Genomic DNA, 17,146 nt, shown 5'->3' with positions numbered 1-17,146 from the left:
TGGTGCTGTTCTCACAGAATCAGCCCATGCAAAGACAGTGTTACATTGAGTGAAATGAGGAATGGCTAAAATGCATGATCTGTTTGGTATTTTGAAAAATAAAAAGTGTAAATATGCCTTATATAGGTATGGTCCTATACTATATTATTCAAATATAGCATGATAGGTCCACTTTAAGGCATTTTTTATTTGAGATGTTGGCAGAGTTTTTATTTGGCTAACTTCTTTCTCTTATCCCTGTTGATAGAGACAACTGGGCACCACATCAAGTCAGGTGCAGCTTTTCTTCAAGGGAGATTTACGCGAACAAATCCTACTTTAATAACACCAAATAGAAAATCCAAGCAAATACTTTTCATTTCTTCAGCTTTAAAGGAGACCTATCATGCTATATTTGAATGATATATTGTAGGGCCATCTATATAAGGTATATTTATACGTTTTTTTTTTCAAAATACCAAACAGATCATGCATTTTAGCCATGGCTCATTTCGCTCTATTTTCCTCTCCTCCACCCTGTCTTTGCATGCGCTGCAGCTGACCACGCCCCCCTGCAAAGGAGGGGGCCGAGTTACGAGCGTCATGTTACCATGCTGTTACCATGCCACGGCAACCTCTCATTCCCTTGATTGGTGGAGAGTTGCCCATATAGGCGGAGCTCCCCGTTTCTGACGTCACACTATTTTCAAATCTGGATCAGTCTGTATCAGATCCGTTGCAGCCCCGTTTTTAGAGATTTGGGTATGGAGGAAAAGAGAGAGGGTTGTGTTTTCTGACACTTGGTGAGTTCCCTGGAACACTGGGGACACATATTCATGTAGAAAAGACGTACAAAAGTGCATTTTGCATGATAGGTCCCCTTTAATTTACACCAATTCACCATCAACTAGCAGTATATTGGCTCTTTATTAGTCATTATAAAACACTTATTAATGCCTTATTCTACATGAGAAATACAATTAATTATACTTGCATGTCTTGTTACATAACAATTGATCATATTTGTTAAGTGTTATTATGGGAGAATTACTATTTTTGTGGTGCTGCTACTGCATATTGAGCATATTAAGACCCACTCATGTACAACAACTTCCTAACTTGCAATAAATAAGCACCAATTAGAGGGTTATTAAAAACTCTTAACTAATGTTTTAGTACTTACTGCTAGTAGAATATGGTCATGTAGAATAAGGCATTAATAAGTGTTTTATAATGACTAATAAAGCCAATATACTGCTAATATGCATGTTAATTAACAGCTAGTTGATGGTGGATTTGTGTACGTTAATATAAAGTGTTACCCAGCTTTTCTTGCCTGTACTTCTGTTCTGTTTCTGAGCTGGAAAAGAGTCCTCCAGTGAAAGATAAACCTCTCAGCACCGCTCTTATTAAAGGCCTCATTGTTGACTGTTTGTTGCGGGTCATTTTGTTTCACTACACTTGAAAGGGACGGTCAAAACTCTGCAAGGAGAGGCTCTGTGTGTGTGTGTGTGTGTGTGTGTGTGTGTGTGTGTGTGTGTGTGTGTGTGTGTGTGTGTGTGTGTGTGTGTGTGTGTGTGTGTGTGTGTGTGTGTGTGTGTGTGTGAAATGCACACCTCACCATGCACAGAGAGGCAGGACAGACACCAACAAGCCCAACATTTGACCACTTTACTTTTGTTTTTGATAATGATTACATTTAATAAAGGCACAGTGTCATGGAACATTGATCAGAATGACTATTGTGCTGCTTTTTGATAAAGAAAAATATCCCAGATTCTGAATCAGTGGCATTAAATCTGCAAAAAGAAAACGTTGTAATATTATCGAGTCTCAAGAGTGGTGTGATATCTCCAAAAATGCACTTTAAATAGCTTTTATCACAATGAATACACGCTATTCTATGATGTTGCTCTGAATGTTTCGGCCTTTTAAAAATACTATGCAATGATGAATGTTCTGGTGTTTTCGATAACCAGTTTTTAACAAAATAAATAGATTTTCAACACTATTGTTTTTCTAGAACGTTCAACACAATATGCACTTCCTGTTCACCTGGATGTTCAATATGCTATTCTATTTAATTTACTTACTTGACTTTTACACAACCTTTTCTATATTTTTGGCATGCCTAACTGGTTAATAAAAATGTGCTCAACATAATAAACCATGACTTTTCACAAGGAAGGGAGGAGAACAAATAAGCCAAACATTTGGGAACTCTGAGGATACACATCAAACACATCTGAGTCTCAGTGTGACACATTGGCCAAACTCCTTGATGTCAGTTTTACCCCCTGTGGTTAATCAAATGGAAAAAGATAATGAAACTAAAACTTTGATCTTTCTCTTGAGTGTGTTTGAGATCATCAGGCCCCCGGCCCTCTGGTCTCAGCTGCAAACTGCAGGACCCCATCATCCTACAAATGACAGTTAAGTGTTCATCTCTTCTCTTACATTCTCCAAAAGTGAGCATTAGATAACGCCTCATTTGCATATTTAAACATGGCACTAGTGTCTCAACTTAGAGTTCTCCTGGAAGTCGTAGAAACTTGCATGCAAACCATTTTAAATTGCAAACTGCAGGAACCCATCATCCTACAAATGACAGGTAAGTGGCCATCTTGGCTCCTTTTTGGCCTCTTTTCCTTATTATAATAGTACAGTGTGTCCTTGGGGTTATTACAAAATATATACTTTGCTATCAAGTTGTATGAAAACATTTTTACTTACAATACATACTATGCTATGCCTGGTTTCTACACACTACACTATACCGTGCCTTATTTCAACGTAAAATACCATTTTCTCGACATGCTATATTATGACTTTTCTGTCATTATTAACGACATACTATGCTACGCCTGGTTTCTACACACTGTACCGTGTATTTTTCTTTGAACTTCAAGCTACATGTCCCAATTAACTTATCACACGTCTTTAACCAGCACAAACGATGCCTCCAGCTGCTACAAATAATAAGTCCTCATTTCTCTCTAGACAAAGAGGATATATGACTGCTGTCTTTGTGCCACACAATGAACAAGATCTTCAGAGACAGCCAGCTTCCACACGGCAGAAAGACAATGAATAATGTGGGAAAGCACCACATTCTGCAATCTGAGGGCACAGTTTCTGTTTTGTAGATAAGGAATTCAGATTATGTTTCACTGCAATCTTTTAGGCATTTAGCGCTGGTCGATATGTTTGTGCCAAAAGGACGGGACAGAAACACTGAACCATAAAAGGGAAAACAAGTACCAATAACAAAAATAAATGTATTTAATTTAAGGAAGACGTTTAACAAGGCACAATAAAGGTTTTGCTAAACTATAAAATATGTACATAGATATTTCACTTGATGTTTAAAACACTGTTGTAACGAGATCCACAACATATTGATGATACAGTGAGAAATGTGACATTAGCCGTCGTTAATAAATACCTTTTCATGCAGATGTTGAGAGGGAAACTACAAAACACCTCAGCACTTGTTGTTTAGCTAATGCTGCGGTTTACTACAGTACACATGTAATAGTTGTAAATATGCAGTGGTGTTTAGTGTTAAATAATTATGTATAAATCATTTAGTACAATCACACAAATTCTGCGGAACCTCCAAAATGGAGTCACTGTACTCAGGAGATAATTACTCTTTCATATTGTGTCCTTCACGTTTTCCTCTTGCCTTTTTCTAATTGTTCCACGAGAGAAGAGTCGGTGTGAGGAAAGAAACAATTGAATAACGACTGATTTGTTATATTGTAACTTTTGTATGCATGCTTCTACTTAACATTAAGCTGTCTTTTGCTCTTTTTCTGCTGTAACAACGTGAATGTACCGTCTGTGGGACCAACACATGGATTCTGATTCTGATGTATATTGTCAGGTACGTTTTCCAATGCATTTTCTGTGAATGTTCCACGAGAGAAGAGTCAGGAAAGAAACAACTGAATAACGACTGATTTTGTTGGATATTGTCAGGTACGTTCTTCGTCGCCTTTTTGTAAATGTTCCATGAGAGTCGAATAACTTTGAGTAACGACTGATTTGTTGTATATTGCCAGTGAATAAACGGAGATCGCCTCGGGTCTCATACATGAATATAACACAACGCAGAGACACCGGTTACACATCATCTGAAGGTCATGACCCCCAAAATGTCACGACCAGCCATGTGAGGCAGAACACGAACACCAGTGAGGACACAGAGGCGGTCACGACGAGCCGCTGGAAGGAGCACGGCGTCCGGAGAGTTTTATTTTGATCAGACGTCGTTGGCACAGACTCGAGGGTTTTGATCGTGGACCAGCGTGACTCGGCAGAGAGTGATTGTCAGGACGGAGGTTTCTTAGGTTTCCTCATCTTCTTCAGCTTCTCTTGCCTCACCGTCTCTCCTTCGAGGGACGACAGCTCTGAGATCCTGTGGAAGAACGAGCGAGAGGCTCCGAGCACCGGGTCGGGGTATGAAGGACCTGAGAGGAGAAGAATAATTAGGATCTATAATTCAACAAATTATTACAAAACAATCTGCTATATAACATGTTAGGGTGGGAATCACCAGGCTCCGCACGATAAGCCACAATGTGATGCTATCACGATGCTTGAGCCAGGATACGATACTATCACGATACTTAAGCCACGGTATGATAGTATTGCGATTCTACGATATGCTAAATATTGCAATACGATATATTTATTACATCTTTGTTTTTCATGAAAACAAGAAAAAGCTCAGCACCATCTAGTGGATTGAAAAAGCAATTGTTACCAGAAATGTATTGAGTCTTGACCATTTTAAGTATTTTAAAAGTATGTGTTTTTTTTATAAATGTTTACATGGACTGCCCCCCCCCCCCCCCTCCCTTAGAGGTTCTTCACACACATGCTCTCCAGTACAGGTTAGCTCTGAGTGTTAGCGATGCTAATGTAAACAAAGACCATATTACGTCCAAAGCAGTCGGGCATTGTTTCTGATAGCAACGTTTCTGATAGGCCCGTGGGTGTAAAGCCAGCCTACATTTCCGATGTTACGTCATATCGGACGCAAATCTGGATCAGCTCCGTTGTAGCCCCATTTTTAGAGACTTGGGTACGGAGGAAAAGAGAGAGGGTTTTATTTTCTGACGCTGCGTGAGTTCCCCGACACACCAGGGACACATCTTTATGTATCATCAAAAAAGAGCATTTTGCATGATAGGTCCCCTTTAAGGTGTTCGGGAGATATCACATTCACAAGAATTCTANGAAAAAGCAATTGTTACCAGAAATGTATTGAGTCTTGACCATTTTAAGTATTTTAAAAGTATGTGTTTTTTTTATAAATGTTTACATGGACTGCCCCCCCCCCCCCCCNNNCCCCTCCCTTAGAGGTTCTTCACACACATGCTCTCCAGTACAGGTTAGCTCTGAGTGTTAGCGATGCTAATGTAAACACCGACCATATTACGTCCAAAACAGTCGGGCATTGTTTCTGATAGCAACTTTCTGATAGGCCCGTGGGTGTAAAGCCAGCCTACATTTCCGATGTTACGTCATATCGGACGCAAATCTGGATCAGCTCCGTTGTAGCCCCGTTTTTAGAGACTTGGGTACGGAGGAAAAGAGAGAGGGTTTTATTTTCTGACGCTGCGTGAGTTCCCCGACACACCAGGGACACATCTTTATGTATCATCAAAAAAGAGCATTTTGCATGATAGGTCCCCTTTAAGGTGTTCGGGAGATATCACATTCACAAGAATTCTACACAACCCCAAAACCCCATGGAAAATATCATGAACCACAAACAACAAGGGACCATGGAGGGGAGGCTAACGAGTTGTGGGATCCATGAGTATTGTTTCAAGAAGAACATCGGTAAAACTACCATGTTGCTGCCAATTACTCAACATAATAAACACCTGAACATATAGAACTCACTCTTCTGATTGTCTTTGCTGTGCAGCAGGCTGTGGGTTGGATAGTTCACCTTGGGCCTGCAGAGGGAGAGCAGAGGAGGCTTGAGTGAGAGAGAAACATCGATTAGTTTCTATCTGATGGAGTTAAAAAGGCAGAATGACCTGCTGAGTTTGCAGCTCTCCACAGAGAAGGAGTTCCTGCCACTGAGGATCAGAGAGGAGGGGAGGACGAGAGCTGGAGAGGAGGTCAGGTCGTACCTCGGAGCGTAGCTGAGGAACGAGGAGAGGACGTTATTTAATGTGTTAACAGATACATTCATTTCCTATCTTAAAGGTGGGGTAGGTAATTCACTTCAGAAACACTTTTTGTTATATTCCATGGAATGCTCTTAACATCCCGATAGCAATGAATATATTAAGTGCTTTGACAATAAATCCATAACAACATGTCATCTGTGGAAGCCGTGGCGCTGTAAAAAGCACGACCAATCATCTGAGCCGGCCCGGCTAAAGTAACTGGATGGCCTACCTGCCTGTCAGCCTTCCATCTGTGCACAAACTTATCTTGTGCCCTCATTGGTCATATACACGTCCGTGTGTGTTGGAGGAGGGGCTCTGTGAGGAAGGGGCAGATTTTTTTCGACTGCGTACTTTCCAATTCTAGCGCACTCAAGCTGGTTTCTCCATTCTAACCTACCCTACCTTTAATGTTCAAATACTAGGGATTTACTTTGATGTTATGGCGAATTTAGATTAGATTAGATTCCTTTAATTGTCACGACAGCGAAATTCCAAGCATTCCCGATGGTGCAATCACACAACAGACAGTATAAGTTTCATTTTGACAATACAAGCTAAAACTTTTAATATATAATATATAAAGTGACTATAAATTGTACCTGGAATGATGTAAACATAGTGAAAACATAACAGCAAATATTGTAAAAATCAAGAAGCGTACATTTAGAATAGAGGAAACAAGTAATATATTATGAAATAAATCAAATAATTATTAGCACAATAAAAATGTAGAACAAAAATAAAACTATAAAAATACCTTAAAACATGCACATAATATAATAATAACAAGAACACACTAGTGTTTTTGGTGTTGTTTTTTCTTGTGTAGCACTGATGGACTTGTAAGACTGAGGTATAGAAAGATTATGCAACAAAGATTGAACCCCAATGACTTGTGTTAATATGTAGACAGATGTGAATATTAGATCGACCCACTCCTTTCATGTGAAAAGACAAGGTGTATGTTCTCTCTCTCTCTCTTTATGTTAACGTGAAGGCAGCGTGACATCAAACTAAACTGTTCCCACAACAACAGAGGACTGATAGTAATAAATGATAACGATCTCATCATGACTTAGCTATAATCCAGCGTGCCGTGTTAACAGAATATTAAACATTAAAGCTAGAGATCTTCAGATTGTGACAGACAAATTATGCTTGTCGAAACATGAATAGGTCTGCTCTTTCCCTCGGTACATATTCCTGTCATTTATGAGACAACGACTCGGTGTAATTACTGCAATGTGTGCAGCTGTCTGCAGAACTATAGTGTGAATCTTGCAGAGGTTACCCCAGGGTGAAGGGCCGCCCCCCCCGGCTGTGGGAGAGCTCCTTGGAGAGGCTGAAGGGATGCAGGGACCGTCTCTGCAGCGGGGGGACCACCGTGCGGGTCTTCTCCGGCTGAACACCTGAAGAGAAATACATTCAGATAGTCAGAACCACAGGTGGGAATTAGTGGAGTACAGATACTGCGTTACTGTACTTAAGTACATTTTTCTGGTATCAGTACTTTACTCCACTACTTATTTTTCTGACGACTTTTGAACCCAAATACCTGTACTTTCTACTTCTTACATGTTGAACACAAATACCTGTACTTTCTACTTCTTACATGTTGAACACAAATACCTGTACTTTCTACTTCTTACATGTTGAACACAAATACCTGTACTTTCTACTTCTTACATGTTGAACACAAATACCTGTACTTTCTACTTCTTACATGTTGAACACAAATACCTGTACTTTCTACTTCTTACATGTTGAACACAAATACCTGTACTTTCTACTTCTTACATCATTATTGATCAGTGATCATTATTATTTAGAGTCATTGCGTGCCTATTGATTTGAACACGATCCGTGTATCCATCATTTCCTGGTCTTCTCTAAAGAAGAGGGACCAATGAAAACGTTGTCATGTTGCCGTTGTTCAGCATGGAAACATTCATTAGCTAACAATGACATTATTGTTCTATTAATATAAAGGGAGGTCAGGTACTCTTTAAAACAGCTGCTAGTTATGGGTACTTTTTACTGAAGTACATTTCAAAGTTCTTTACTTTCACTTGAGTAAAGAAGTTTAGTTAGTACTTCTACTTTCACCAGAGTATTTTTAAACACGAGTATCTGTACTTCTACTTGAGTAAAGGATGTGTGTACTTTTGCCATCTCTGGTCAGAACTCACATCGAGTATGAAGACAAAAGGATATGTTGAAGCATAAAGGGAGTAAACGGTATGTAGACTACCAATATACAACAAGACAGCGTGTAAAAGTGTGCAATAATTGTCTAAATACAACTTCTTTTTTTTTAAATGTTATAACTGGCTTTTTCTTTTTTTAACACTTTATTTATTGGTTTGTCCCACACATAACACAATAACAGGAGAAAATACAGAGTACAAATGCAGGATGACAAAACAATAATGATAACATAAAAAGACCATTCCAGTAATAGCAATGAAACAAATAAACCAAAATACACAATGGCATGATAAGACAGAAACAGTTTGTTTACTTTGGATTTGAGTTTTATTAAGATGTCCTCTTTATAAATGTGTCTACTCTTTCTATCTGTCCCTTTGCTGTAACGCTGTTAATGTCACCGCTGTTTGACCAATAAAGGTTTTTCTGATTTGGCTAATATGTATCTAGCTTTCATTAATACTGCTGCTCAGTATAAAAGTACCACTGGCCGTCACTGACGACACATTATTTATATGATAACAACTCCACCTACTGGCTGTTCAGGAAAACGCCTCAAACTCTCACTGTGTAATTAAACATCCTAAACTCTGTTATAATGACTCGTCTTATTCTGAAAATCTTACATTGTTTTTCGAACAGGAAGTGTCTCCCGGTGATGTCATTGTCCTCCCGAGCTGAGTGAGGGGACCTAGAGGAGGAAGAGAAATAATAAATATCAGCACACATGGAGAAGTGTAAATACCATCCAGAATAATTACACACACAGTTCGCAATATGTGTCTGTTATCAAGTGTATCACAATAAAGGGTGCAGGGCCTCCAAGCTTGTGTTTAAAGGAGACCAACGAGAAAGAGACTCAGAATGACCACTAAGAGACAGATATAGACTTAACGGCTAAATGAAATGCACACAATGACGATACAGAGATGCAGAAGGACTACACAAAGAAGAGAAAACCATAACAGACAAAAGGTAGCCTTACAAGTTACAGTAGTTTTTTAAAACAAGTATTTCAAATGTAATAAAAAGACCAAATACAACTTTAAGGGACAAAGAAACGGTGTGTCTGCTGTTTACAGACTAGCATTCATTTGTGAAAGGGATTTAAAGATATTAGGTATTAGGAAGCCATTGATAAAAAAAAAACACTGGATTTTCAATAGAAATATTAACATTAAATAGAGGATGGATTAAAATCCAATATAAAGAGGTGTGTTGAGTTACCCTGAAAGTGTAATTACTCTACTTAGTAACAGGGTTGCAAATCAATGCTTAAGTTAGGTTTTACCTCAGGAAACAAGGTTAGAAAAATTTTGTCCAAAGGACAAGTATATTAAACAAGGCATGTTTTAGCAAAGATAATACATTGAACTGCAGGATATTTCCTGTGTATATCTTTGCTAAAACAAACCCTTTAAGTGTAACTACTCTCAATCAATGCTAATGTTAGCTTTGACCTCAGGAAACAAGGTTAGAAACTCACCCTCCGACCATGAAGCCCCCACTCCAGGTGTTCCAGTCCCGGGACCCTGCAACCAGGAGTACAGGTTAATATATCACAAAGTGGAAGAAGTACTCAGATATTTACTTAAGAAAAAGTAGCAGAACTACAGGGTATAAATACTCAATTACAAGTAAAAGTCCTGCATTGAAAAGTATATACAGTATGTGTTCATTACTTCAATGTTGCACTGGTTAAGTGGGTTTGATTTGAATTGCTTTATACACTACCGGGTAACTTAACCTATAATAATGGTTGTTGATTTATATTTTGTATTAATAACCGTAATCTGATAAGTAAATATGTAAAACAGATGTGGTGCAGTGATACTGCAATACTCAGATCTTGTACTTGAGAAAAAAGTAGAAGTAAGTACTCAGATCTTGTACTTCAGTAAAAGTAGAAGTACTCAGATCTTGTACTTGAGTAAAAGTAGAAGTACCAGAGTGTAGGAATACTCGAATTAAGTGTAGTACTTGAGTGAATGTACTACGGTAACATTACCCGCCCTGATGTCCCACATTAAGCTAACGTCATGTACAGAAACACAGCATTACTCACTGCTCAGAGGCTGGATGAGAGGCAGTTTCGTCCGGATGTTTTCTACCCCCCTCCCGGAGCTCCTGTATGCCGGACATGGAGCCTCAAGGCCGGGGTGGCTGCAGCTCGAACCCCGGTCCGATGTCAGAGCCTTATTAGCGGTGGGTAGTAGCGACGCGTTTACCTGGAAGGTCATCATGCTGCAGCGGCCTCGCATCACCTGTATTATCACGGGTTATGGATGAACACACACACGCACCTGCTGGGGGGCATTTTTAAAATTCATAAAAAGGACCGTTAGCTGGGGCTTGGCATCCCGAGCTGCGATGCTAGCTGTAACCGAGTCACTGCGTCACCATGACAACAGGCTGCAGGAAGACCGTTACTCATCATATATTAACGGATTTAATTTATTTGCTTCTTAAATAGATAACCGTTTCTCATAATTAACGGTTTTCATTGATCAATTTTTAAATGAACGGTTAAAATGTTAAAGTTAATGTATTAACGTTTATTTCTCTCATTTTCGTATACAGTTCATGTTATACACATATCTTCATTAAATCTCTTTGTTTATTTATATTTGAATTGCTTTCCTACCATATGTTTATACACATTCTTATTTATCCTTTATTTCATTAGATGGTTGAAACATGTCACAATTGATTTCCCCTGGGATAAAGTATTCTGAACCAAGTAAACTCATCAATAGTAGCAGAAAATGGAATCTAAAAAGTATAACTTTTACTTCGTTATCATAAAAAAACCAGAATATATTTACTGTGAGTACTTCACCCTTTAGTAATTGGCAAATGCACTTTTAAAAAGTAGGCCTTCCCTCAATACTGGAGGATAATCTTATATTTGTTAACTATTGTAAGGTTATGGGATGTTAAAGTACTAAAAAAACAATTTAAAATCTAAAAATGTATATGTATCTAACCATACAAGGATAACTTTCCAGTGAGTCTTCAGTACTAACGTTTTCAATAAGGGTCCTTAGTTTCCCCAGACAGTCTTATTGGTTTACAGTGAAGTGCTCAATTTCTCACTGACCTTTTGTCATTTTATGTCAAAATTGGTGACAACTGAATCCAAAATCACTGCTAAAACCAACTATATGAACAAAGTGTTGTGGAAAAAGATACCTTGCTTTTAACCAAAATATAGATCACACACATTTCTGAATCAAAGTGCACATCAGATATTAACGACAGAAACAAGACTTTTTTTTTTCTCCAAGATTTTTTATTGTACATTTTGAGTCCTTTGCAAACCTGAAACAGACAAAGGGAGAAACTGTTATTGATGTGATTTCTTACCAGATGCAAAGCACTCGTACAGATGAGATGAAGTATCTTCAATATTAAATCTATTCAACTCGTTTTTCACACTGGTATCATTTTGTCAAAGGCTGCTATTTCCAATAAAGACAAGCAATGCTAAACTCAATCCAAAGCGATGTCACATTAACAACTTAAATATATAATGCCTATTTGGATCTATTTCAGCAGACTAAAGCACATGTAGCAGAGGATTCTAACACAGATGGCTTAGGTGTGGTTTCAGACATATTGGCTTAAATACAACTGGTTTTCACCACAGTCGATAAGATGGGGAAAAAAGATTGTGCATCATTAACCACACCTATAAGCCATGTGTCCTCTGCAGATCTTTAGACTTAAAAGTCGCTGCCACTCACCATGAGTCTAGTTCATCCTCCGGATCTGAAACAGACAAGAGAAACTGTTATTGACGGGACCAAGTCATTTCTTACCAGATGCAAAACACTCGTACAGATATGGTAAAGTATCTTCAATATTAAATCTATGCTTCTTCTAAATTCATTTTTCACACTGGTATCATTTTATCAAAGGCTGCTTTTTTCCAATAAAGACAAGCAATGCTAAACTCAATCTAAAGCGATGTCACATTAACAAAACTTAAAATATTTAATTGATCTATTTCTGCCCTCATTACTTCTTCCCTGCAGACTAAAGGACATTTAGCAGAGGATTCTAACACGGATGGCTTAGATGTGGTTTCAGACATATTGGCTTAAATACAACTGGTTTTCACCACAGTCGATAAGATGGGGAAAAAAGATTGTGCATCATTAACCACACCTATAAGCCATGTGCCCTCTGCAGATCTTTAGAGTCGCTGCCACTCACCATGAGTCTAGTTCATCCTCCGGATCATTCTGTTGATCTGGTCCTCCCTGTTGCCAGCGTCTCCTCCCTCCACAAAGTGAGTGGTCTTCTTGTTCATGCCGCCGCGGGGAGACGACAGTTTGAAGGGCCACAGGAAGTTGTTGGCGGGCTTGAAGTTCTTGCCAACTGTGTAAATCTCGTGGATGAGATCCTCCACACAGATGATGCCGTATTTGCCTGGAGAGCAAAAAAGATACGGTGTTTAGGAAACCATACAACTGTTGCTACCGCTTTATAAAAACATGTCATATATCAGTAAAGGAAAAAGGAATCACACACTGGTGTTGAGAAATCAGTGTAGGAAATAGTTGATGTGTCAAATGTTTAATTGAGACAAGTGCAAAATGGTATATCTCAGAAAACTTTACTGGTCAGAATAGTTAAAAACTGGAGTTTCGTTTCCTAGCATCTCTACCAAGTAATTTTCCAAGTTCAACGTCTCATTTAAAGCTCAACATACAGTTTAGCTTTTAAAGTTACAATTAGTACACGTTTCTTGAAGATGTGTAAAAGGTCTGCAACCAACGAAAATATATTCTAGAGGTTATATATTATAATAAAACATTATTAAAAATCACTGTTCGACTGACATGTGGTTTCAGACAAACTGGCTTAGTCTCAGTTTTTCTCACCATGGTCGATAAGACGGGGAAAAAATTGTACATCATTAACCACATGTAGCAGAAGACCTCGAGTTAGAAGGCATTTGATAAAGTAGTGACACTGTTTCTGCAGAATAACACTACCTTGTTCAACACGTAATATATAAAAAAGGCTCAGAGAAGCACAACTTGTTCCCAATTAATATAATAATACGTTTTGCATACCGAGAGCCTTCTCCACCAGAGCGTTGTCGGTGAGGGCGATGCGCTGTTTCCTCATCCTGCCATGACCACGTTTGTAGATGAGCTCACGCACAGACTTCAGGTTGGGGTATCTGAGGGGAACAACGGGTCATACAATGGTTATTAAATGAACTCTGGTCAAATCTGAACAGTGTTGTAGACAACAGGGAGAGATGAGAGTGTAGACAATCTCTTTGATAGTTTTTGCATTCACACCATGGAAAACAAGTGCAGAAGCACCTCTGACTAAAAGCAGCCAATGAGAAACTGCAAAGATAGTTTGGCTTATTATCTTTCCCATATCAAAGTACACAATAGTGTCTCTGATCAGCCACGTGGTAGTGCAACACCTTTACACAGGAATCTGAATGAACTCTAAAATAGCAGCACACCAGAACAACTGCAGTCTAGTGTTTCATCAGAATATGTCATGGTTTGGATACAGCTGTTTAAATCTACAGCGAACAAAGTCTGGAGGTTACACAAAAGCACAAAGACGGTTGCCGCTAATCGGCCAATAATAGCTTTTGTCTATTTCTCACCCAACACGTTTTAAAACAGCCAGCCATCATATTACAGTAACCCAAATCTAGTACATATTACTATCTTGGAATGTGGTTTCAGACAAACTGGCTTAGTTTCAGTAAGTAATCACCATAGTCGATAAGATGGGGAAAAAAGTTGAGCATCATTAACCACATTCCAGATATAAATCCACTATCGCAGAGTTCATATTGGGACACTTTTCCATGAAGTTCTCTTACCCCCAGGCGATGTAGGGCTCGGCGATCCTCAGCATGTTGATGGAGGCTTTGTTCAGCCTGACGAAGACGCCGTTGAAGATCTGGCGAAGACGCATCAGCTGCAGAACCTTGCGGACCTTGGGGGCGACACCGTTGATACTGGGGGGGGGAATGAGGATAATGATTAGCTTATAGCTTAGCGTGAAGATGCAGCTCTCTCGTTTTTGAGATTTGTGGTTTCAGACAAACTGGCTTAATATACAAAGCTTTATCAGCATAGTCGATAAGTCGGGGAAAGAGTGGTCATCACTAAACACAGCAGACAGTACACTTACATGGATTACTACATTTAGAGAATGAAAAGGCCTTCAGAACATTACCACCTAAATATTTACTTGTGCCGTCTCATGACAGAGGCTCAAACGTTTATCCAGAGGCTATAATAACTGATTATAGGAAGTCTTAGCGTTTGCTGTACCCTATAGCAGCTTCAGTTGGTGTATTTTGTACCAAAGTTACTTTTGAATTAGCCTTCTCAATCCTTAATTAACACCTGGTTGGGAAATGCCAATATTCTGGCAACAGCTTGAACTTCATGTCTTGTAGGAAACCTAGTAATCCATGTAAATGCTACTGATAATTTCACACGACGGACACTACTCACCCTCTGATCCTCATGACGAAGGCGAGTTTGGGCTCCGCTGGCACGTAGAAGTTTCCCACTTTGCGAGCAGTGCGGCCCAGACGCACCTCACGTCTGTACATCGTCTTGTACTCCTTGTGGTACTTCTCGGCCCTCTTGTAGATCAAAGTCCTGGTCACTTTGCGGGCCTGAGAACACATTAGGTAATAACATGCTCTTTTAGTGCACTGTTCAGCTACACGTCAACATATACACAGTGATGATTATTAGATCAGTGCATGTGGTTTCAGATAAACTGGCTTAGTTGTCAGTTTTTCTCACCATGGTCGATAAGACGGGGAAAAAATTGTGCATCATTAACCACATGTAGCACTATTCCTTAATCTAACAGCAACTTCAAAAGCAGGGATTCAGCTGTCGTAGAAGCAACACTTGACACCTCAGAGAAAGCATACTTGTAACTTAAATAAGTGACTCCTCAGAAATACTTCCCAGTTACATCAGTAAACTTCTAGCATCACAGCAGGTCAATTAATTCAGGCCTTCAACACAAAGGTGTTTGAAGGAGGAAGGCTATGATAACAATGCAGTAAGTATAGGGGGGAACTTTAAAACGACCCATTAAATCTAAGTATGTACTAGTTTGTAAGTGCATTGAAAAGGAAATACACAGGAGCATCTAGTCAATCACAGCCTTAATGTTTTGTATGCTGGGTCATTTTCAATCTAAGGTGTTGACCTACATCTTTTAGCAGATGTTCACCTGGTGGAGCTTCTTTGACTTCAAGGTAGATGGAAACATGTGCCATATTTCCATAATGAACACTTATAGGAGCTAAAACCGTAAGGATAATTTGTCTACTTGCCCCTGAAAACTCCTATATGTACACTCCTCAATATAAGTACTTTTACAGACTTATTCAATGCTCTCATAGCTATTTCAACAGTACACACACAAGATGTGAACGCTTTGAAGGCGTGGAGGAGGAATGCTATGCTAACAGTTAAGGTGGGAACTTTAAAAACCGACCCATTGAATCTGGGTATGTACTGTTGCATGATAGGATTGTTTGTACTTATTAGACTTGTAAACAAATCGGTAGAGATTGTTTTAGTGCGAGTACATTAAAGAAGGTTGCAAGTATACGTAACGTAACCTTAATATTTTAAAGCTAGATGTATATAACCAAAAGGGGTTTTATACAAACGTTTCACCAGCAGATGAGCAGACACGTGTGCCCTATTAAAAATACTGAACACTTAATAGTAAGAGCTAAAACCATGAGGAGAATTGTTCTACTCGCCCCTGGATACATTACAATTACTGTTACAGACTAATTCAATACTAACATTAGCGCTTTTAACAGACAAACACACAGTTATACACCAGCATACATCTTACCTTCTTCTCAGAAAGCATCTTCTTGATGCGAATGGCCTTCATGGTTGCAAAGGCCTTTCGCCTTTTCAAAAGGCTCTCAGGGACCGCCTGAACTTGTTTGCTGTTAAAGGAGATGCAACGCGTAAGAACAAAGCTCGAAACATATTGACAAAAATCAGGTAGTCTCTAACAAAGCTGAACTACTATGAAGTAACAGCGTGTATGCACAACTACTAGCTGCTAGCATGCTAACCGGTCAGTATTTACCGGCTCCCTGAAAACTAGCCGATGTGTAATGAAAACATTACAAGAGAGTTCAAGTCTACAACTCATTCCAGCAGTTAAATATTTAATTTGTTGTCCATTTTAGCACAAAAACGAGCTACTTCTTGAGTCTTCACGTCCAGCCATGTTGGATTACTACCGCTAAACACAAGACTCAAAGAAGTCCTTTTTAAAACGTATAAAACCAACAATCCCAAGCAATAATACACGGAGTACGTTGTATGCTAAATAAACAAACAATATAATGTGTAAAATGTATAACGATGGTTATTTAAAGACAGGATTCGGGTAGATTGTAAGACGGCGGAAGACACTCACTCTGAGTCCGCCATTGCGTCCACCGAGAAAGAGGAAAAATCTTCTGCGCATGTCAGCGTTAAAGGATTGAGGACCCGGCGGGCTGTCCTTCCACCTGCCTCACTAATATATTTATATCGCACACCATTTTTTATTTATAAATACTTTAAACTAATCTATTTCTTAAATAATTAATATGACCATTCTTATAGTTAAAGGTGATATACATCTTAGCAGATAGAAAAACGGAAAGCTCTCCTTAGTTTAGTTTATACATAAAAAATATATTTCTCATGGCTCAAACAAACATA

The 17,146-nt window shown here is 39.0% G+C and overlaps 2 protein-coding genes across 3 annotated transcripts; both read right to left on the bottom strand.

Annotated features, from left to right (window-relative positions):
• Positions 1–3,247: 3,247 nt before the first annotated feature.
• Positions 3,248–10,790, bottom strand: cunh8orf89 (chromosome unknown C8orf89 homolog). The gene is made up of 7 exons (XM_010772057.1): positions 10,450–10,790; positions 9,871–9,916; positions 9,011–9,075; positions 7,468–7,585; positions 6,039–6,146; positions 5,899–5,954; positions 3,248–4,454 (listed from the first exon to the last, which is right to left on the bottom strand). Exons 1-7 carry the CDS (start codon positions 10,643–10,645, stop codon positions 4,315–4,317), a joined length of 729 nt encoding a protein of 242 aa, XP_010770359.1. The 5' UTR covers positions 10,646–10,790; the 3' UTR covers positions 3,248–4,314.
• An 864-nt stretch (positions 10,791–11,654) lies between these two features.
• rpl7 (ribosomal protein L7) lies at positions 11,655–16,938 on the bottom strand. 2 transcript variants are annotated; one of them, XM_010772058.1, is made up of 8 exons: positions 16,857–16,931; positions 16,275–16,374; positions 14,894–15,060; positions 14,251–14,388; positions 13,469–13,578; positions 12,603–12,818; positions 12,131–12,155; positions 11,655–11,705 (listed from the first exon to the last, which is right to left on the bottom strand). In XM_010772058.1, the coding sequence occupies exons 1-6, from the start codon at positions 16,868–16,870 to the stop codon at positions 12,610–12,612; spliced, it is 738 nt and encodes a 245-aa protein (XP_010770360.1). In that variant the 5' UTR covers positions 16,871–16,931; the 3' UTR covers positions 11,655–11,705; positions 12,131–12,155; positions 12,603–12,609. The 2 variants fall into 2 exon arrangements, with proteins under 2 accessions (XP_010770360.1, XP_010770361.1); XM_010772059.1 differs by lacking the exon at positions 12,131–12,155 and having other exon boundaries at positions 16,857–16,938.
• Between the last annotated feature and the right edge of the window lie 208 nt (positions 16,939–17,146).

Source organism: Notothenia coriiceps, unplaced genomic scaffold (assembly GCF_000735185.1).
Source record: "Notothenia coriiceps isolate Sejong01 unplaced genomic scaffold, NC01 NC01_scaffold00010914, whole genome shotgun sequence".
Classification (NCBI taxonomy): Eukaryota; Metazoa; Chordata; class Actinopteri; order Perciformes; family Nototheniidae; genus Notothenia; species Notothenia coriiceps.
Note: the sequence above shows the minus strand (reverse complement) of the source record. Positions and strands in the feature narration are given on the sequence as shown.

Coding starts and splice junctions, on each gene's coding strand:
- cunh8orf89 (XM_010772057.1), bottom strand. CDS start 10,645: ATGCGAGGCCGCTGCAGCATGATGACCTTCCAGGTAAACGCGTCGCTA. Junction 6,147..7,467: donor GGGCGGCCCTTCACCCTGGG/GTAACCTCTGCA, acceptor CTCGTTCCTCAG/CTACGCTCCGAGGTACGACC. Junction 4,455..5,898: donor CAGCAAAGACAATCAGAAGA/GTGAGTTCTATA, acceptor TTCTCCTCTCAG/GTCCTTCATACCCCGACCCG.
- rpl7 (XM_010772059.1), bottom strand. Junction 15,061..16,274: donor AGATGCTTTCTGAGAAGAAG/GTAAGATGTATG, acceptor ATGTGTTCTCAG/GCCCGCAAAGTGACCAGGAC. Junction 13,579..14,250: donor GAGCCCTACATCGCCTGGGG/GTAAGAGAACTT, acceptor TGTTCCCCTCAG/ATACCCCAACCTGAAGTCTG.